Source organism: Amblyomma americanum, chromosome 4 (assembly GCF_052857255.1).
Source record: "Amblyomma americanum isolate KBUSLIRL-KWMA chromosome 4, ASM5285725v1, whole genome shotgun sequence".
NCBI lineage: Eukaryota > Metazoa > Arthropoda > Arachnida > Ixodida > Ixodidae > Amblyomma > Amblyomma americanum.
Genome location: NC_135500.1, coordinates 215,822,223 through 215,844,036, shown reverse-complemented (window position 1 = coordinate 215,844,036; position 21,814 = coordinate 215,822,223). Strand labels below are relative to the sequence as shown.

At 44.9% G+C, this 21,814-nt stretch overlaps 1 protein-coding gene across 5 annotated transcripts in view; it reads left to right on the top strand.

The window, feature by feature from the left end:
- brat (tripartite motif-containing protein brain tumor) overlaps positions 1-21,814 on the top strand; it is a 116,752-nt gene that overhangs the window by 79,372 nt on the left and 15,566 nt on the right. For all 5 annotated transcript variants that reach the window (XM_077663359.1, XM_077663357.1, XM_077663360.1 and 2 more), the window contains 3 exons: positions 2,938-3,171; positions 11,843-12,043; positions 17,713-17,979. In XM_077663359.1, the coding sequence (XP_077519485.1) occupies positions 2,938-3,171; positions 11,843-12,043; positions 17,713-17,979 (702 nt within the window). The remainder of the gene's footprint in view (positions 1-2,937; positions 3,172-11,842; positions 12,044-17,712; positions 17,980-21,814) is intronic.

The following is a 21,814-nucleotide window of genomic DNA, read 5'->3' as shown; positions in this document are numbered from 1 at the left end:
CTGGTCTTGCAGTTATATAACATTTATGGCTTAATGTTGCTTTGTTCATGTCTTCAACTGTTTTGGAAAAACATCACATAATTGACCTTGAAGGGGGAGTAGCATGTTGGTAGTGTTTCTGTATTATCGCTGTATCATGTCGTTTTTGGGCTTGTATCATCCTTAATGCATTGTGGCTTTACAGCAGGTTAGTTACTGCCATGCCTTTCACCACCTTGGCAGCAAGGGATTGCTCCTGTGTCCCTCGTCATGGTAAATGAAAAGGAGCCGTCCCATATCCTCATCAGACGCCGCATACATTATAGTGTACATTTGTCTTTTACCGAATTTTTTATAAACTCGTCATTTCTGTAGCCTATGTGCTGTTGGATGTCTGAGGGTACTCTCTGCTCTTACGGAGCCAGCTTTTTATGAACTGTAACAATAGGGGCACCATTGTTTTGTCTAAATCTGCTTTCTGCTCCCAGCGGCCAAACTGCTCCCAAGTTGTCAGGCTTTACTGTGAGATTTGTAATTTAGATATAAATGTGCTTTTTTCATGCATGTATTTAACTATATACACATCACAAGGCATTTTCATGATCTTTTGAAGGCACAGTAGCCCTGTAGCAGAGAGCATGGCAGCGTCACGCGTGCATATCGAGTTCACAGGCTGAATTCAGCTGGGCTGCTTCTAGGCTCTCACTGGCAGTGATGAGTAATGGCTTTAGTTTTTGATGTTCGAACTGTTAGTCTTTGTGACAACTGTTTTTCAGGCGAAGCAGTTTATACTGATCATTTTCTCTAATAGAAATGCTAACTGGATGCAGTTTTTATGGCATAAAAAGTTTTCGTGCAGGTGGTCTTTAGTACATTGTAAAGAGTGCTCCTACTGATTGTTTCTTGGGTTAACTGAGAGGATTCCAAGGGAATGTGAGCCGCCACATTGGCACGGTGACTTCACATTCAGTTGCTGATCCGAAGATCGTGGTTTTGATCCTAGGCCCAGCGGCTATATTTTGATGGAAGCAAAATGCAAAAACCCTCGTGTGCTATGTGATGTCAGCGCAAGTTAAAGAATCCTAGGTAGTCTAAATTAATCTGCAGCCCTCGACTGTGCAGTCTCTCGCAGCCCACAGGTCGCTTCGAGACGTTAAAGCCCACAACTTAGGATTTCCAAGGGAAGGCAAAAGTAGCAAGTGGCTACAGTCAGGTGGACAAATGGGAATAGGAAATTGAGCAGTGTAGGGTGGCTGTAGCTGGAAGCGCTTTGACATAATTGATTGGCAATCAGTCTGAGTCTTTTATCCTGCAGTGAGTGTAGTTGGGTGGGCGATAGTGTACTAACAAAACACCATGTCGTGGTTGACCTTGTGTGCTTCATGAAGTGCTGTCGTCTTCGTGCAGTCATTCTTTCAGCTGATTGCACACTTGGCCAGTTGAGGAGCTTTTCATTTTGCTCTATGTATCTTACATATCGAGCACTTTCCTTTTGCCATTTTAATCAACTTCTCGAAATATTGCACTCAATATTGCCTACATGTGGACATGTGTTACACAAAAGTGCATGCCTACATCTAGGCGATACCTGATAAATCCTGGCAGCATACAAGGCTGCCTTGTTTATCATTGGGGCTGATAAATCCTGTTTCCACTTGCAGGAAGAAGGCATTCCTTGCTGAGGTTTAGTTTTCACTCGAATGTGCCTTTATGGCTGCTTTGGCATTGTCTTTCTCAATTTCACCAGCTTTGGGTTTGGGATATGCATGTACTATAGGGGAACAATCTAAAGGAGTGGGCAGCTCATGGGTCAACCATAATAGAGGCGTGTCTTGGGTTTCAGTTTCATCCTACTTTGATTGGATTTGGCCTTGTCTATGTGCATCTGTACTTTGGATTGTCATGTGATCGTTCTATATAAAAACCCATCCCGCCATTAATAAAACGTCATTCGTCATGTTCTGCTTAGTCTCGACTCACTTCTTGCGGCCGTCCAGGCCAACATCTCTCTGCAACACAGCACTGCATGACAGCGCAGGCTTTTGTAGTGTGCCACATGTCGAGTCAGCATTGCTTTTCTGTGTGTTAACTCAGTTCTGGGGATTGATTGTCAGTTTGTATATAATGGTGCAGTTTAGCACATTACATTGAGCCTGGATAGTCTTATCTCTGCCCCATGGTGTTTCCGATGATTTGAGGGAAATGCTCGACAGTATATATGCATACTGCCATCTTTGACAGTGTCCGAAGGTATTGATAATTTAGTATTTCAACACACTGTGGAAGTTTTCTTCTGTAGGAACATTTTTTTTCTTCAGAAAAATCCTAGTGCAGTAGAGACATTCAGTTCTTTGAAAAACACTTTGCTAATGGCTTCCATGCCCACGAATTGGGAAAAACTGGTTACTTGCGCCTAGCAAGACCATTGCTAGCTGTCATGAACCGTTGACTTAAGCTGCGCTTCAATTGCAATTGTAACAAGTTCAAGGGATGCTAATTACACCTTCATCCAACTGTGTTGTTCTTAGTAAAAATTTGTTTTGTGGCAGTTTTGTGATTTTCCGGTTAGACAAGCACATTATTGCCAAGGAAATTTGATCTAAAAATCCTCTTGTCATTCAATCAAAATTAATGACGTCAAGACCGAATCGAAGTGAATGGCGGTGTTGCCTAGCCCCAGGGGTCCACGTAAAGCAAGTCTTGACTCACCGCAGTTTGCTTTTGAAACTAGCTGGTGATGAGGACAACTGTACTTTATTGGTTTAACTTCTTCTAAGTTATAAAAGCTGTTTTCAATGAAAGTAGCATTTTTCTCATTTAGTAATTTGTTAATACAAACCAGCTTCAACTTGTCCTCACTGTCCCTTTAATGCCATCTGGGTATCATTGAATGTGCTTAGTACAGCTACGATCTTGAGCTGCATGTTTTGAAATTGTTTTCCGTGTCTGTGTGTGTAGGTTCAGCTGTCCCTGGGCAGCAGCCCACCAACAACGCTCAGTGGGTCTGGAACGACGGCGGGCTCTCAACTGGGCTCGCCCACTTCACTGCCCGAGGCGTTCACGGCACCTAGTTCCGGTGGAGAAGGCAGCAGCGGAGGCAGCCCCTCGGATGGCGGTTCTGCGGGCAGTGCAGCTCTGCCCCAACTAAGCACCAAGTGCAGCCTCTGCCATGACACCTTCACCATTCCCAAGGTGCGTCGTTTGTTTCTAGAAAGATTTGGGAGAAAGTACCCCGTAGGTCATGGTTCCTCAAACTGGGTTCTAGTGAAAGGTTTCTTGGGGTGCTTTTTTTTTAGGTTCCCTTAGCCCAAGTCCATGCATGCATACCTCAGTGCCCACCTTTCTTTTACCAACTTTATTTTGTTGCTAATCATACTGTAATTGCTTACACCAGACGTGTTTTTGACACAGCCGATCATTGCATTAAATTAGGGCATTCTGGGTAATTGCACATCTGCATGTTCTTTTTGTGGATGTTTTAGGCTAGTAGAGATGAAAGATAAGACATCAGAGGTTCCTAAGCACCTTTTTTGATTTGCTGGAGTTTCCCGAGGTTATAAATGTTGAGAACACCTACTGCTGCTGGCATGTATAAAGAAGGGGAACGCCGACCAAAGGTAGTTGTCAATACGAAGATGTTTCGGCTTCCATATCAATACGAAGACGTTTTGGCTTCCATACGGAAGCCGAAACGTCATACGGAAGCCGAAACATTTTCGTATTGACAACTACATTTTTTTGGCGTTCCCCTTCTTTATACATGAATCTTTTACCCAACCAGACGAGTTTTCGTCAAACTTTGGATTTCACTTCTGTTGGCACAGTTGCGAGAAGGCAGCCAGATAAAATCGCACAAGAAACTTTGAGGGTCTACTCTCTATAGGTGTAGAATTCAGGCTTCCTGCCTTTAATGAAAACCAGAGACTACCATTGTGTGCTGGATGCTTGCTGATAACTAATAAATTCCTGGGTAAAATTTTACTCCAAATATGCAACAGGTGCTCAGGGACAGTTTTTTTTTTTTTTTTCTGGTCTAGTCATTGAGGAGCAATTGGATTCGAGAAGTTTGAGGCACTTTTGACATTGTTGTGCCTTGCCAGAAAAGCATTTCTTCCTCTTCTGTATTCTGCATCATGAAACAGTTTGCTGTGTGCACTTAAGGGCAGTGCAGTTACTTTTAGTGATGAAATTTTTGACATGGAAAGGAACGTAGTAGCTGTTTTTTTGCAGGAAATTTGCTCATTGGGAAATATGCAACTTTGCCTCATGCTTCGTCTGCAAATACAAGCTTAGGTCTACACCATCCCAGTTAACACATGCAAAAGTGTTTGTGAGACCCATGCAGACTATTTTCCCCAAGCTTAGCGAAATCGGCAATATAGTCAATTGGCTTTGCTTTTAAGAAAAATCACCATGGTGGTTGTTTGCAGAGCCTTTGTTGTTTCTGATATTAACATCATACTTGGTCATACCTGGTGATTAAAGAAGAAATGCTGTTCTAAAGTGTTTGAGCCTGAAAAGGTAATTTTTGGTGTAGGTGCCTCTCTGTCATCAATATTTAGGGGCGTTAATAAGTAGTGGTTAACAAAAATATTAATTTCTTGCTGTGGAAAGCATATCAAGGTCCCAGTTGAACATTTGAATATCATTTTTTCTGCATGGTGCTGCTGGTGCACTATGTGAAGACATGGTAGAGGACGACAAATTTGTGAATGCTGCATTCATTCTGCTTACTTCTTTTGCCACATGTAAAGAACACTTAAAACTAAACACAACATTTGGGACACTACAATATGTGCTTGCATTGTTTTCATTAAGATTTCCATGCCTTACATTTCTGCAGTGTTTAAGTTTTTATCTTATGAATGGGTCTGCTGATTTAAAAATGTCTGTGATCATGGCAGAATTACCTCACTGGCAATATGATCGCAAGTGCCAGTTACTTTCGAGGCACAGATTATATACTGTGTGAAAATCTGCAGTGTTAAACGTTTGTTTGGTATCAATTTATAGCATCAAGCATAATTGTCACTGTATTTTTACCAGTTCTTGTTTGCCGATTGTTTTCAGTGCACCTGTCAATATATTGTCAGTGTAAGGTGACCTTTAGCTATTTGTTTCCCATATCTGCTTCGACTGACAAAGCAGGGCTTCTATGCTTTGTCAGCTGCCCTTGTGGAAACTTTTAATATCTTGGGTCCCCACCACCATGCGTGATATGGTCGGAACATATATTACAGTAAACCCTTGTTAACTATAGATGATTTTAGTTTCGATGCCTGGTCACCTCCATCCTACTCTGCTGGTGGTGCCCCGTATGAACCAAGCCTATAAAAGCCAGCACCAGCGAGCCATCTCGAGCTGTGCGTATGGAGATGATGCAGCGGCTACTGCGTGGCGCTTGTGAACACTGCCCGACAGCTTGGTGTTTTGCAGTGTTCCTGAATGGAGAATACGGCTGGTATTGTTTAAGTGAGCCAACAAACTACATAATCAGAGTAAGAGATCGTCACTGCTGTATGGCATAAGCAGTTGTAAGCACCACTAGTGGCCAGAGTGATGCCGAAGGGCCGCGCTCCGCTTACTACCGAGATGCCTATGTTTTATCTCTTGCGGTGCCCATATTTGCAGTTATGATTTGTAATTATGATTTGTAACTAACTGTAATTGCAACTCTGCGCACAAGAGCACAGTGAAGGAACCGAATATGCAGCTACCGATCGCATGATGCAGTTGTACTATGGCTTTCCGCAGTACACCTGCATCGCGCAGTGCGGCCTGTTACATGGATATATCTCCTGATGGCGCCTGTCACAAAAGAATTTGAAGTCAAGCAGATCAAGTCACATGCGTATCGTTCACTGTTGTTATGGGGTTTGATATCCTGTCTCGGTGGACATAAAATCGTGTTGTGCCTTTTATCTGCTGGGCTGTGCCATGGCATTGGACTACTGATTTATCTTGCCCATCTCTGGGTATTGAATGTGTGCTGACGAGCATTTTCGCATCTCTTCCTGATAGAAATCTATGATCGCGCTAAGCGGCAGCCGCGGAAACTCTCCCATTTAACGGACGTTGGGGAAGAACAAGCAATGCGATTGGGTAATTGGGTAGCGAAGTCAGGCTATGAATGTTTGAGTGCACTGTGGGAATGTTCACTGTGCCGAGATGTTGGATGTGTTGTTTTGTTTAAAAAATCATTGCTATTTTCACTGCATGATTTTCTTTCTTTTAATCACTTTTTTCCAAGATCGCTCATCATACACACGTCCGCTGGAAGCCATCAAATTGGCGGGTAACGTCAAGGAGTGGTCAGAAATTTGTAGTACCCATATTGTGACGATATTGCTATTGCAACATACAAACAGAGTTCGCATTTGCGGACCTGCCGACAATGCGTTAAAATCTTGGTGTGGCACCGTGGTTACACCACTGATAACCAGGTCAAATTTAACACAAAACGGAGGTAAACTTACCATTGCAGTTACGACAGGGTCTCAGTCATTTCATGGTAACAAAAACAACTGTTAAACAAAGCAACAATAAAAGTAGAAAAAACCACTTGCCTTATGCTTGTACCTGAGGTTCAACATGAGTATCAGACTCTCTTCCATAAGCCTATCATGCTTGAAATTGGTTGACTATATCGGAGAGCTTGTAATTTCTATGAAGAAGTTCTTGTTTACACAAGACGTTTACTGGAAATTTAATTCCTGCTCGGCGGAAAAGTAGTGTAGCAGAAATATCTCTCAACCGCATTGGTACTGTGTTTACACGCTTCCCACATGCGCTTTTGGTGATCCGCTTCAGATTTCTTTGATTACTTGTGTAGTCCGCCATCACAAGTGTTGTCCCAAAAACCTTGTGACTGAGAAAGGCATTGATAAAGGGATATAAATCTTTCAAACAGCAAAAATTTGACGAAAAAGGCTGCTCTGCAGTTCATAATGCATGCAGCCGCAGTGGCTGAGTGGTCATGGCGTTTGGATGCTGACCCGAAACACGCGGGTTCGATCCCGGTCGCGGTGGTCGAATTTCGATTGAGGGGAAATTCTAGAGGCCCATGTACAGTGCGATGTCAGCGCACGTTAAAGAACCCCAGGGGGTCGAAATTTATGGAGCCCTTCACTACGGCGTCCCTCGTAGCCTGAGTCGCTTTGGGACGTTAAACCCTCATAAACCCAAACTCGTAAAGAATGCGGCTGTTGGCTGCGGAAATGGCTGTTAACGCCCAGTGTATGGGGTTGGAGAGTATTTTCCTCCTCCCCAGATTGCCTTCAGTAAAATTGTGTTCAGAAACATTGTAAATAATCAAAATTTTGACAAGTAGTATCTAGACAAGCTAAGTACCAAAATTCAGTGTACTGACTGTGGATCGTAGGAGGGACACTGAAGACAAATTGAAGTTAGCCTTTATCAATAGGCTACCACGTTCTAATTGTAATGGCAGATTCTGCATACACTGAAAACAATTTTTATTAACTAGAGGAGGCCAAAAAAGAAGTGAAATGCAGGTATCATTGCAACACCCATTTTCACAGGCAAACTGCAGTGACGTCAATAAAATTCTTTTCACAACTTTATTAGCCTAGGTTACACTGTCATTCATTTTGAAACGGTCACGCGCTCTTTTTTGGCATTGACGTCACAAGTTTGAATCAAGTGGCATGAAGAAAAAAATGCCCATTATGAACTTCTATTTTCAAAAGTGAAATGCAGGTATCATTGCAACACCCATTTTCACAGGCAAACTGCAGTGACGTCAATAAAATTCTTTTCACAACTTTATTAGCCTAGGTTACACTGTCATTCATTTTGAAACGGTCACGCGCTCTTTTTTGGCATTGACGTCACAAGTTTGAATCAAGTGGCATAAAGAAAAAAATGCCCATTATGACCTTCTATTTTCAAAAGAAGTGAAATGCAGGTATCATTGCAACACCCATTTTCACAGGCAAACTGCAGTGACGTCAATAAAATTCTTTTCACAACTTTATTAGCCTAGGTTACACTGTCATTCATTTTGAAACGGTCACGCGCTCTTTTTTGGCATTGACGTCACAAGTTTGAATCAAGTGGCATAAAGAAAAAAATGCCCATTATGACCTTCTATTTTCAAAAGAAGTGAAATGCAGGTATCATTGCAACACCCATTTTCACAGGCAAACTGCAGTGACGTCAATAAAATTCTTTTCACAACTTTATTAGCCTAGGTTACACTGTCATTCATTTTGAAACGGTCACGCGCTCTTTTTTGGCATTGACGTCACAAGTTTGAATCAAGTGGCATGAAGAAAAAAATGCCCATTATGACCTTCTATTTTCTTGCCAACAGATGTCTTTTGCTGCCAAAAAAGCCATCAGCACAGCCCCAAAGAGCCTAACAGTAGTTCTTAGACCAAAAAAAATTGGATGGAGTTGACCTCGGTGTATCTTTAAGCCTCCTACCTGGCCTTGTTTTGCATTGCAAATGTAATTATGCAAATTACTTGTAGTGGCATGGCAGTTCAAGAAACTTGGCCCGCAGAGTCTTGTCCAGCTGTCAGTGCTGTGGGAAACGGAATCTGTCCTCATCTCGTGTTACCACCATGGTTCTCCAAGCTTTTGAGTTAGGAGCAGAGGCAACACCCATCAGCTGGAATCTCGTGAAGTACAGGGCCTCCAGAGCATTGGCAAGGGGCATGCATTGTGGTGCGCTAGTGCAGTATCATACTTAGGTTCATGGTGTGGTTCATCATGGCATGATCTGTGGTCTATGCAAAACACTGGCTAATGCCTTGTTGAGTATTCACAGTACAGATTTCAGGATATCCAAATTTTGCTGCGAAAACTTAATTGCATGAGGGTAGTCACAGGCACTTGATACCTACACAAGCTTATTGTGCATCATGAAAAAATTTCAGCATCACTGATATCTTAAGATAGCTGAGTTTGAGTTAACGCTGTGCTCTGGCTGCATAAGCTGTTCTGTATCAGTGTTCAAGGCTCTCAAACAATGTATTAAAGATTCACTGAATACTGTGCAGGTGTAATTAGTATTACAGTGAAAGCTTGTTAATTTGAATTTTCAGATAATTCGAAGTACACTACTTGGTCCGACCAAGCTCCTTAGAGATCTGTGTATAAAAAAAGCCCGTTAATTCGAAAGCGAGCCTGTTCTACTACGGATAATTCGAACTACCCGCCGCCACGTCTGGGTGGCTTGGCAAAAAAAAAGCACCTCCGCATCGTTAGAGGCTGCACACGTCCTAAACAAGGACAGAAGATGGAATGAGATAAAGCCGTGGAAGAGTGGGTAAAGCCCCCTAAAAAAGCCGCCGCGGTCGCGTTCGAACCCGGGAACTCCGGTTCAGTAGTCGAGCACCCTAACCACTGAGCCACTACGGCGGGTCTGAAGATGCCCGCAGCACAAAATTTTAGCGATGAAACACGCCAGATTTTCAAAATTTTTCTGGATTTTCAAAGCTTCTAAGCTTAGCCACTACGGGTAGGTTGACATCAGAAAGCGCGGGAGGTTCGAACAGGTTAACTATTTGGGTTCAGAAGGGGGTCACAAAGAATAATTCGTCCTCTTTGTCGTCATTGAATAAATAATAGCCTAATTGTAAATGCACAGCTGTTCTTTTCAGCATTTTACTAAGCATATGGATACACGTCATTTCTAAATCCTGGCTGCAGCGGTCTCAGAATCCCCAGCGCAAGTTTGCTCCATGTGGGTCGCCTTTAAGGCGAACATACTGAAAACGAGCTTGCACAAGTGGACAAGCGCTGGCACTCTGCAAAGTTCGCTTCTCCCCCTTGCTAGAGCTAACATCAAAAGGTAAACACATAGTGATATTATCGCTGCACAGCACCTTGGTGCACTGCCAAGAAGTGAGTTGTGAAGTTGTGAACCGTGATGGTGCGAAACGAAGGGGAGCTTTTTTTTTTCATATTCTGAGGCAAAAATGGGAAGGGGGGTCCATTATGCGAGTGGGTTCGCTACGCGAGTAAATACGGTACATATACCGTAATGCAAATGGTTCTTTTCAGTTTTTTCGAGGCCATTCGATAATTCTAACATCAGATAATTCAAACTTTTTTCCCGGTCGTGTGAAGTTTGAATCAACGAGCTTTTACTGTATATAGCAGCAGTGTGCATAAATATGCATACCCTATAAACGCTTGTAAGGGCCACACCGGTGTATGGGCTGCACTCTGTTTTTCCGAAAGATATATATTTAAAAAGTTACGTAAGGGCCGCATCTAAACTTTCCACAACCCATGTGGGAATAGCCTTCGAAATGCACGCATCATTGCCTCTGTGATCAGCTCCGACTGCGAGCAGCGGTGCGCTTGATCGGAGATGCGACGCGTGCTCACAGGAGCTTCCAGGTGCCACCCATGGATGGCACCCGATGCCGCGACTTATGCTCCTGCTATCCTTATCGGCATCAGTATCACCACCTCCAGCCTTTTGTGGCTGTCAAAGGCACGTAGTAGCACGTTAGTTCGCCGTACTGTGATCAGCTCCGACTGCGAGCAGCGGTGCGCTTGATCGCAGATGCGACGCGTGCTCACAGGAGCTTCCAGGTGCCACCCATGGATGGCACCTGATGCCGCGACTTATGCTCCTGCTATCCTTATCGGCATCAGTATCACCACCTCCAGCCTTTTGTGGCTGTCAAAGGCACGTAGCAGCACGTTAGTCCGCCGTAGTTGTGGCTTTCACGTGCTGCCACTAAGCGTTGCAGATTTAGCACGATGGGCAAGTACCTCAACAGCTACATGGCTTGGAGTTTGCTGTCGAACACTGCAAGCGTGCGGCGGGCCAGAAATTCAACATGGCCAAGAAGTGCATTCTACGATGGTGCAACCAAAAGGATGCATTGAGGAACACAAGCTGCAAAAAGCGCGCTTTCGAGCTGAACTGGAAGAAGAGCTGCTCTGCTAAGTGATGGAAGCGCAGTAAATGATGGAAGCGCAGTACAACGACTACGCGTTGACAGCAGACATGTTGCGCCACTAGTTGTGGGATGAGCGTGCACCAGACCACAGCACCAGCTCAGAGTCGGAAGACTCCGCGAGTGACAATTGAACGTAGAATAAATGCCGCTCATTTCCTGATTGGTGTGTTCTTATTTTTTTTTTTTCCGCTCATCATGTGTATAGGCCGCAGCCCGAAAATTGGCCCTCAAATCTGGAAAAAAAAAGTGGAGCCCTTACACGCGTATATACGATGCATAGAATCATAGCTTATAGCATCTGGCATCGTTGCCTTTGGGTGAAATTTTGTCGCAAATTAAGCAACGCTAAAGCCAGATAAGTGGTTATAGCTACGATCATTAGCATTAGCAGTATTTAAGGCCGTTACAGGTGCAAGCGAAATTGCTCGCAGTTGCTGCTATGGTGCAAAATATTATTTCGAGTGGCCTCGGCGGCTCAAGTGGCCAGGGTGGCATGGTTCGGACCAGTTGTAATTTCTTGGCAGCAGCAGCGTGATGGCATTGCTTCTCATTGATATTGGCTTAATGGAAAGCCACGTGACGAGGAGAGAAATTGTGCGGGAATGCTAGTGCATGTTAGGCTTTGCAGCAACAGAAATCACACGGAGATGACACATGTGAAACGATGCCTTGTGAACAGCATCGCTGTGATGCGCTGCTGTTTGCAGACTGAGCCACTAAAAGCACTGTATTGTGCAGCAGGCTGGCGCAGCATCTGCAGCACCTCTTTCTATGTAATGGTTTTAGAGCTCATTCAGCTGTGGTGAAGCAGTCAGTGAACAGTAGCTTTTTTTTTTGATGCTGATTGAGAAGCATCATTTTGTTTGTGGTTGTCTTATAACCCGTTGTTATAATCTGCTGCTGTGGTCTCTTTGCAGGTGTTAAACTGCTTGCACACATTTTGTCAGCCGTGCCTGGAAAAGGAGTGCACAGGGGACAAGATTCGTTGCCCCCAGTGCAGCCAAGACACGCCATTGCCGCCAGGAGGCACAGCTGGCCTTCCATCAGACTATGCTGTCTCGAACATCCTAGAAACTGCGGCCCTCGAAGGTGCCAGCCTTGGGTGCACAGGTTGCAAGGTGAGTGAGCGGCCCACTGACAGTCATTGTAAGCGATCGTGTGTTGCTTGACTTTTTCATATGCTGTAAGCACAGTTTGTGTACAGAGCAAACTCTCGGCATTTGCTAAGTGTGGTACATCTTGTGGTGACTTCTTTGTTTCGGAAGATTTTAGCACAATTCATAACAGGGATGTTTTTATAAGCGAGCAAATGCAGTGAACATTTCTTGGAGCCACCATAGCAGTGGCCTAGAGGTTTGAGTATATAAGAGGTGGGAGGTTCGATCCCCAGTGCTGCCAGGTAACCACTGTTTATACAATAGGTACAAGCTTTTTCCTTTGCCCGGTGTTTGGATTTTGTATAGTGAAATGCTTGGGAAATGCGTCTTTGACCCCATCTTGTGTAGACTGCAAACACCTTGTGCCATGGTCAAGCTGCCCTTCTGCCACTATCATCAAATATTTCTCGGCACAGCGAGCTTGGGAGCAAGTGCTTCGACATAGCCATATGAAATAATTTTAGTTTTTTTTCTTCTTACATTTTCTGCTGCGAGGGAAATAAATTATTGCACGGTCCATCGAGTGCCTGTTTCATTCATTTCTCAGAACCATACTTTAGCTGTGAATTCTATTGACACAGTTTACACAGTTCTGTGTGCATCTAAAGGAAATTTAACATCTAGTGTTTCATAATTCAAGACAGTGATTCACTTTTTTTTAGGCCTGCATAAAGTGCTTAAATGGGAAATAATTTTTTTTTTAAATACAAATAACGCTTAGTGGTATCTGAAACGATTAAGGTGGAAAATGCTCCCCATCATTTCGCCACCGTGGAGTGGGGTTATTGATGATGCGAACATGTATTACACCTCAATGAGTGATCAGTTAAGATTCAGGTTATTGAGTACATGTATTTATGCAGAATAAACCGATATTTCAAGTGAGTAGGTAGAGTGTGGGAGGTGGTTTGAGCCAGCTCTGTTGGTGCCAGGCAGCAGTAGTGAAAGTGAGCACACATAGTCCAACGTTTTGGCATTTGACTTCACATTTGGCAGGGAATAGAATAGGTAAAGGGCAGTGCATGAACTGCCCCTTTCAGCAATGTTTTCAAATGTAACGCAAAAGGCTGTGTTTCCTATGAGAGGTCCAAGTGAACTGTTACTACAGTGGCGGTGAACATTACTCATCTTCACAGATGTCTTCTTAAGCCACAGACTTTCCCTTAGCAATGAGATGAGGGCTGCTTTCTGTCCAAGGAAGAAAAAAGGGTGCTGGATGCCTGATTGTTTTAGGTACATAATTCCTGTGCCGGGCACAGGAATTTGGAAATGCTGCTGAGCAGTCGATTATGTCATCTTTAGCACCTATTGCCTCCTTCTGCAAGGGTTACTTTGAAGGCTTTTCGTTTCTGCTTGTGGGATGATTGTTGCTATGAAAACTGAGCATAGCCATTATAGTGATGCAATAGTTATGGTGCTCATCTGCTGACCTGAAAGATGTGAGTTCTATCTCGGCCTCAGTGGGTGCATTTTGATACTGGCGAAATGCTAGACTTGTGTACTGTGCGATGTCAGTGCACGTTCAGAGCCCTATGTGGTCAAAATTATCTGGAGCCCTCCACTGCAACATTCCTTATAGCCAGAGTCACTTTTCGAATCAAATGTTTATAAAAAGGGCAACTTGACTGGTCTGCTAGCCCCAGTCGTTCTGACAGCATTGCAGATAACACATTGAATGACTCGCAACAACATCATCATCGAAAATTCCCCGCAGTTGCCCTTCAGGCAAGCTGTGGCAGTCAAAAGTTTATGACAGGTATCTTGCCTGCCATGATTGCAGCCATTGCTCCAAATAAAAAGCCTGTTGTGTGACTTGTAACAGGGGGATTGGCTCATCTATTCAGTGCAGTTTTTAAGTAATACAGAGTAGACAGCCATTATTGGTTGAGGAAGCAAAACCCATTGCTGTCTGCAGCTGTGCTGCTCAGCATTAGGATGCTTGCAGACCTGTGTGATCGGTCCACAATGCTTGGCATTTTAAAACACCCTGGTGAACTTAATTAAAGGTGGCAGGCACCAGAAATGTAAATAAATAACAATAATAAAGTAGGAAGAATAGACAGGACAGTGCATTTACTTTGTCACATCAGTTCCACGACCTACCGTAAAATTCTGAACAAGCGCCCCCCACCCATGCAAGGGCCCCCCTAACTTCGCTGCTAATTTCAAATTTCCGCGCCGTTCTGGGAAAGCGCCCCCCACCCCGCCCGCCGCTCTGCGCCCTTATCACGCACCACGCCCAGGCAACACTGGCCTACACTATCCAGTCGAAGAATCTAATCCAATCTAATCCTGCTTTTCAAGCCATTCGCATACTTGCTCGCCACGCACCATTTGTTGCCTTGTTTCGGCGTTGCCAAGTCGGCAGTGCATTCGTACAAGTGGCGAAGGAAATTGAGGTCATACAATGGCATCGGGAAAAATGCAGGAACGTGCACCAAACGACTCAACACTTCACGCTCGACCGGAAACCTATACGGGAATGGGACAAGAATTTCGAGAAGTTGCTACGGGAAAGCAAAACTTTGAGGAAAGTTGAGTTAAGGTACGCCGGTGTTTATTGAATACGTGGATGATGCACTGTTCGAGTTCTTCGAGTGAGAAAGACCGGCAGGACGTTTTAAATCCATGTGCACTGCTCTTTTTTTTTTTTTTCTGGTAGGAAAATGTTGCCGCCATCTTGAATTTTGGCGCCATTCCGGGATAGCCCCCCCCCCCACTACTTTGCCAATAATTTCGACTTGCTTGGAAATTTATGGTAGTCTAATACTAATGTGTTACTTATTCTTCCTATAAAGACCGCTCCTCTGATTTTTTTTTTTTCATTATTGCTGCACATGATTCAATAACGAGCAAACAGATATTGTGGTGTCATCCAGGGTCACTTGAGTCATAAATCGGGCTGGTTCAGTTTGCACCATTAGAAATAGTGCTAGAAGCCCCTGAGGCTGTCAAAACTTCTTTGAGCACTTCCAGACACGTTATGTGTGTCTTGGGATACAATTTTAAGCTCACCTCTCCACTAGCTTCATTTGCACCCCCGACACGACCTTGGTGTAGTTGCCGACTGCTAGCCAACTTGTACGAATGTGACAGAGAACATCTGCATTATAACTTGCAGCTGCTGCCTAGAGTGCTGAGTAGAAGATGGTGTTTAACAATAGGGCAGTGAGAATACATGGATGCAGGGACTTGTTATGAGGGCTATGACGCCTCTGTGTAGCACTATTGCATGGCAGAGCAACAAGGAGTCAGTCTTTTTGGACAGCTACTCTGGGAGGGTACTGAAATTAGAAGCTGACTGCCTGTAGGACAGAAGTGCTAAGCAAAAAGTTCATATTGTAGCCACAGAACATGGCATTGTGGATTATGTCCAAGCTTCATCGTGCATTGCATGGATGCCTGGCTATTAAATTGGAGTTGTCCTTAGCATACGTTTAAAAACGTCAAGCAAATCCGAGTCAAGGGGGGTTCTTGATGAAGCGAGGCAGTGCGTGGGGCAGCACATTCTGGAATTATTCAAAAACACAGTTATGATGTGCTCTCACCCCTTTACACTGCAAGATTCTTATCCCATACACAAATAGAACCGTGCTGAAAAAAAGCAGGTACCGCTATTACAGCTGCAAAGACATTTTCTGCTGCTGGGCACATGCTTGAAGTCCATCCCACCTCTGGGCCATAGTGCAGCGTAGATTCCAGTGTTCTGCTTCTCTGACCAGTTTTATAGTGTACGAAATGGTTTCTGTAAAAGTGCAGCAGTTTGGCATTGTAAAAGATGTGACCTTGCAGTATGATTACTGTATTTACTTTCCGAATTAGTTCGCACACGGTGCATAGGCAGCAGGGGGCAGATTTTGGCTTCAAGTAAAAATTCTTGTTTAGGCAGATCGCATCCGGTGTAAAGTCCACAGGGACGAATTTTGGCTGAAAATAGGTTTTCTTCAGATTGCCAGCATGCAATGTACAATCAATAAGCAAAAATTTATTTGTCAAGCAGTAAACTTCTGAGCCTTTTGTAGACCGCATAGAAGTCAGGTCTAAAACCTGTCAAAATCACATTCCCCAGGGCTCTCGGAATAAGTCGAGCGTGTTGGATTTGACAAAGCCTCGTCTATGTCGTCATTGCCATCAGAAACTGACACCTTTGCGGCAGCAGTTTCTAGTCTGGCTTTTGTGCAGCCGTTCATGAACTACTTTTTCGTCCCTAGCATTATTCATTGAAGTTTCGCAGTTGTGCTCGCATATATAAGCTCTGATCAAAAAGCAGCCATCACGAGCAGCATTAGCTTGCCTATCGAAGCTGATTGCATATGGGAGCTGATTTTATTGTGATTTAGCGGGGTAAAAAGTCGCAGGCGCAGTTGGGCCACATATTTTTGTTTACTTCGATTGCCACGCTAGGCTTCTTTTGCTTTCCCAAGCAATCTTAAAAAGTAAATCTTGTATAGTCCGCACCCATGGATAGCCAGCACAATTCTGAAATTTCGCTTTTAAGCATGTTTAGTCCGCTGTCTATATAGCCCGGAAAATACGGTATGTTCAGACGTGACGGTCTGACCTTCCTTGAGTCTTCTCTTTTCCGGCTTAAATTGGTGACTGTAAAATGTCACCTTTAATCCGTGAAAACTGTTTGATGAGATTTGCGCAACCACGGTGTGTAACTTATTCACATCTCCTTCAGTCCTTAATTCTGCCTCCATTCTCTACTTATTGATCGCTAATGTAAAGAGCTAGACCAGGTCACTTGTGTGCAATAAAGCTGTGTTTTGGGCTCCTGGTTCTCTTCCACTGTTCCACCCACTAGAAGCATGCTCTTCTATTATTCTTTCTACTTGCTGCGTCTTTCTTCTTGTCGAGTGACGTAACGACAGTTGAATCAGAGAAAATTGTAAAAAACATTCTCTCGGCTTCACCGTCTGCTTCTTTGGACTCATATTTTGCACAGAAGTGCCGTTTGGCGGTTGGTTTTGTTTTTTATTATGTTTGGGTGCAGCACTTACCTGATTCAGTCAAAATTAATCAGAAATCTCCATTGTGTGGGGTGACTGAAAACCGAAACAGCAAGCTGTCGCAGCAGAGATGCTGGTAGCGCTATCACGCACCCTCTGGATGAATGAGCATTGTACTGTTCGGAGAGGCTGTGGAGAAATGCAATGTACGGGGAGGGGGGCAGTCACGTGCAATGTTTCTGCGCCAAATTTTGATACGGTACTTGAGAAAGCGCTTGCAAACCAACTGCGCAACCAATTTCTCCACCTTGCGTTTCGTCGCAGCCTCAACGATAGCTAACGGCAGAGCGCTCGTTCCTCCGGTGGGCGCAGATGGCGTTACTGGTACCACTGCTCTGAAAGCTTGCTGTTCTGGCCCACCATCATGGCAGGCGATGGAGATTTTCTATTAATTCTGACCGAATCAGGCAAGTACTCCACCCAAACGTAATAGAAAAAAAACTGACTGCCAAATTCTACCTCTGTGCAAAATTTGAGCTTAAAGAAGCGGGTGGTTAGGCAGAGATAATTTTTTTTTCGATTTTCTCTGATTGATTCAACTGTCAGTATGTTTTATAGTGTTCACTCATCTCTTTTCCAAGCTGACTTTGGTGTGGTGGCCCTTGTCCATTTGCTCAGGGCAAAGAGTCGAGCGCGGTTGCCCGCTGCTTCGACTGTGCCAACTTCCTGTGCCCCAACTGTGTGATGGCGCACCAGTTCATGCACTGCTTCGAGGGCCACCGGGTGTTGACGCTGGGAGAGCTGCAGAGCACGCGCGATGGGCTGCGAGCACCCCAGGACAAGCCAGTCGCCTGCCTGCGCCACCGGTCGGAGGCACTGCGCTACTTCTGCCGATCGTGTGACCTGCCTGTCTGCAAGGAGTGCGCCTTGCTCGATCACCCCAAGGTTGGGCTGGCTTCTAGTAGGGTTCCTAGACGGGCTTGTCATTAGCAAGGAGGAAGCTCCTCGTACCCGCCATAGTGACTTGATGGCTTTGGCCCTTTGGCTGCTGAGCCCAGCAATGTGGTGGCCGCATTTCACTGGAGAAGAAATGCAAAAACACGCATGTGTTGTGTGATGCGTGTTAAAGAACCCCCAGCTAGTCAAAATTAGTCCGGAGCCCTCCACTTACCAGTTACCATACAAAGTTCCTCATGCATCTGCCATTTTCTGTGAGCTCCATTCATGCCATGCTAAGGCTTAGATGGGTAGACATAGCTGCTGCGTCTTGCTTGCTTTTCACTCTTGCAGAAAGTATGGAATCTTTCAGACTGTGCACTAGCATTGGAGAGCTGTTTTGAGAAGAATATAGCACAGGCTGCAAGCTGTCGGCAACGCAAAGGATTGTAGCAGCTTGGGATTTTTTCAAACGGCTATCAGAGGACTTTTGCTTTTAGGGCCATCTTTGGGGAGGGGCCAGATTCTTAGAGCTACCACAGTGGCTTAATGGCTGAGGCATTGCACTTTTGTGCATGTGTTGCTTATGCAGGGGTGGGACATCTGTGCCAGTTGTTCCATTTTGATACAGATATGATTTTCTGCTCCGGGCTGTGCAAAAGCATTAAATTGGCTGAAATTGCACCAAGCTGCACCAAAGACCAAGCGAGCCAGACACAGTTCTTTTCTATGCGTTGAATAGTTCGTGAATTGTGCTTGCTATTTGATCTGCATTGCACTTATGTTATTCGAAGTTTTTTACCCATTTGAATTCTTGGTATTACTAGATTTATAGTTTATCTGAACTCTTTACCAGCCATCGTGTATTCCAGATGGCATTGTCTATGCAGCATCTCCCATTTGTTACATGAGTTATTCTGCTCTTCTCTCATGAAACCTGCAACCAGCATGCGTGGTGAGGCTAATGGTGGCAGTCTAGAACCAGTGCAGTTGGTGTGGCATTGGTCGGAAAATGAGCTGCAGCGCCACATGGATCATAGGCCGTGACGCACTCCGTGAGTGGCCGTGTCAGCGAAGAATGTGAATGGTTGCATGGGTGACAGTCTAAGAGTAGAGTAGTGGGTGCCGTCGTCTGCTCGCTGATGACATCTCCGATAACTAATGCATCTCTCGCCAGAAAGTTCCGGCCACAGCGGTTGAATTTCGATGGCCTTCAAGCTTTGAGCCTTGAGCTTTAATTGAAAGTGTCTTAACTTTTTTATTGAACACAGTAATGTTATCCTACAGATTGTTTTCAAGTTATTGCTCTGCAGATTAACGTTTATTACTACCAATGCTCTCATCTCCCCCTTTTTCTTATTTAATGCCCGGTAGGCCATTCGCATTCGCCCATTGATTCTGTGACGACAATGAATGAAATAAAATTTTCGTGCTTGTCCATCGTGCTAAAATTGCAATGCTTGGCAGCAGCACATGAAAGCCACAACTGCAGTGAACTACCACGCTGCCACAACTCCCGTGCCTTTGACAGCCGCAAAAAGCTGGAGCTGGTGATACTGATGCTGATATATGGGTAGCGGGAGCACGCGATGAAGGAAATAGCTGATGATGATGACCCGCGGCCTTGGGCACCATCCATAAGCGGCACCTGGAAGCGCCCGTGCACATGCATTTCGAAGGCTATTCCCGTGTGGATTGCGGAAAGTTTGTTGCACGGGCCCTTACACTGACCTTTTTTTTTAATATTTATTTGAGGAAAACGAGGTGCGGCCCGTGTACCGGTGCTGCCCTTACAGGCGTTTACACAGTATATCAAATTTTTCAGCAAGTTTATTGTTCTTAATGAAGAACTTCTAACAGCTCCAGCATATACAGATTTTGGCTGTTTTAACAAAGAGTTACTTTGTTCTCTCTCTGATTGCTCCAAAAAGCTGTTACGGTATAAACAGGTGTAAGGGCCGCACCCCTGTATGGGCCGCACCCTGTTTTCCAGAAGGAAATATTAGAAAAAAGATAATATCCCTGTAAGGGCCGCACCCATACTTTCCACGGGACCCATGCTAGAATAGCCTTTGAAATGCACGTGCCGTGGCCTCCGCGATCAGCTCTGGCTGCGAGCAACGGCGCGCTTCATCGCGGAGGCGACGCATGTGCACAGAAGCTTCCAGGGGCTGCCCACGGATGGTGCCAGAGGCCGTGGCTCATTACCATCGTCAACTTTTTCCTTCACCGCGGGCTCCCACTATTCATATCGGCATCAGTATCACCAGCTCTAGCGTTTTGTTGCTGTCAAAGGCATGGGTGTCGGTTGTGGCTTTCGCATGCTGCCGTGGAGCGTTGTAGTTTTAGCAGTTTTAGCACGATAAGGCAAGCACCTTAATAGCTACACGGCTGGGAGTTTGCTGTCGAACAGCAAGTGTGTGGTGGGCAGAAAATTCGACGTGGCTGAGAGGTGCATCTGACGATGGTGCAACCAAAGGGGTGCATTGAGGAACACAAGCTGCAAAAAGCGCGCTTTCCGAGGCAAGCTGTGCAAGTTTCCTTCCTGAACTGGAAGAAGAGCTGCTCTGCTAAGTAATGGAAGCGCGGAACAACGGCTACGCATTGACAGCGGATGTGCTGCGCGAGTTCTTGTGGGATGAGCGTGCACCGGAGCACAGCACCAGCTCTGAGTGGCAATACACCGCGAGTGGCGATTGAACGTAGAATAAATGCCGCTGATTTCTTGATTGGCGTGTTTTTACTTCAAAAGAATTTTTTTTTCGTAAATCGCGTGTATAGGCCGCACCCCAAAAATTTGCCCTCAAGTCTGCAAAAAAAAAAGTGCGGCCCTTACACGCATTTATACGGCATTACTGCTCCAAACCCAATATTTCTGCTCCACAACTGCTCCAGAACGCATATTCTTCTGTTCCAAGAGCTGCTCCAAAACCTATTTTGGCCATCCCACGCTTGCAAATGTGTTGTCGGCTGTGCTTTTAACTTTTCCGCGCTTTTAGCCAAGGCCTTTGTGGCTGTAAATCAGTCAGATTTTCATCCCTGCAGTGATACCAACACCTTTCTGCAACTTGCAGAACTTTGGCTGAGCCATACTGCCTGTGCAGTTGTCCCTAAGAGGTGAATTTATTTACATGGCCATTGACATTAGGAACAAATCACTCCCTCTGTTGGTGGCATTTTGATCACGTTCAGAAGCTTGCATTCTGCCTTTTCCTGTTATTCAATTGGACACAGTAAGGAAGCCCTCAAAGTGATAAGCGCAATGCAGTTATGAGAACCGCATGCTGCTTCTGCAGAGGGGGGAATGCTGTGCCAATTTCTCCAACCTGTGCCATTGCATTAATCCTGCTATAAACCAGGCCAAAGCTGAGTCAAAATACTGTTCCAGCAAACGCAAGCTGCAGCAAATGCGAAGAGGCTTGAACCTTGTTCCTTCTCCCGACTTGTGATGAGAAAGATGATGTATGAAATTTTAACCCTTCCTGTTCCGCTTTCCAGCCCTTTACCACCTACTGTTAGTACATGTACTGTTAGTGTGTGCGTGTGTTGCTTACCTGCTTCAACGGCGCTGCCAACATCACCCATAACGAGCTCAGCGAATGCATATGCAAAGAAAAATTTGCTTTTAAAAGCCTCAAGTACTGCAAAATTGGATCCTGTTTGATATATCAGGCTTTTGCACAGTGCAGTCACGTGTCCCATGAGGTAGGTAGGTAGGTAGTAGTGTGAGGTCCAAGGAGAGAGATCTCGCCCATACTACTCAAATATCAGTGGTTCCCATCACTGCCAGAAAGGTTTCGTATGTGCTCTGGTTGATGGCATGATTCCACAGAACTCATTCACT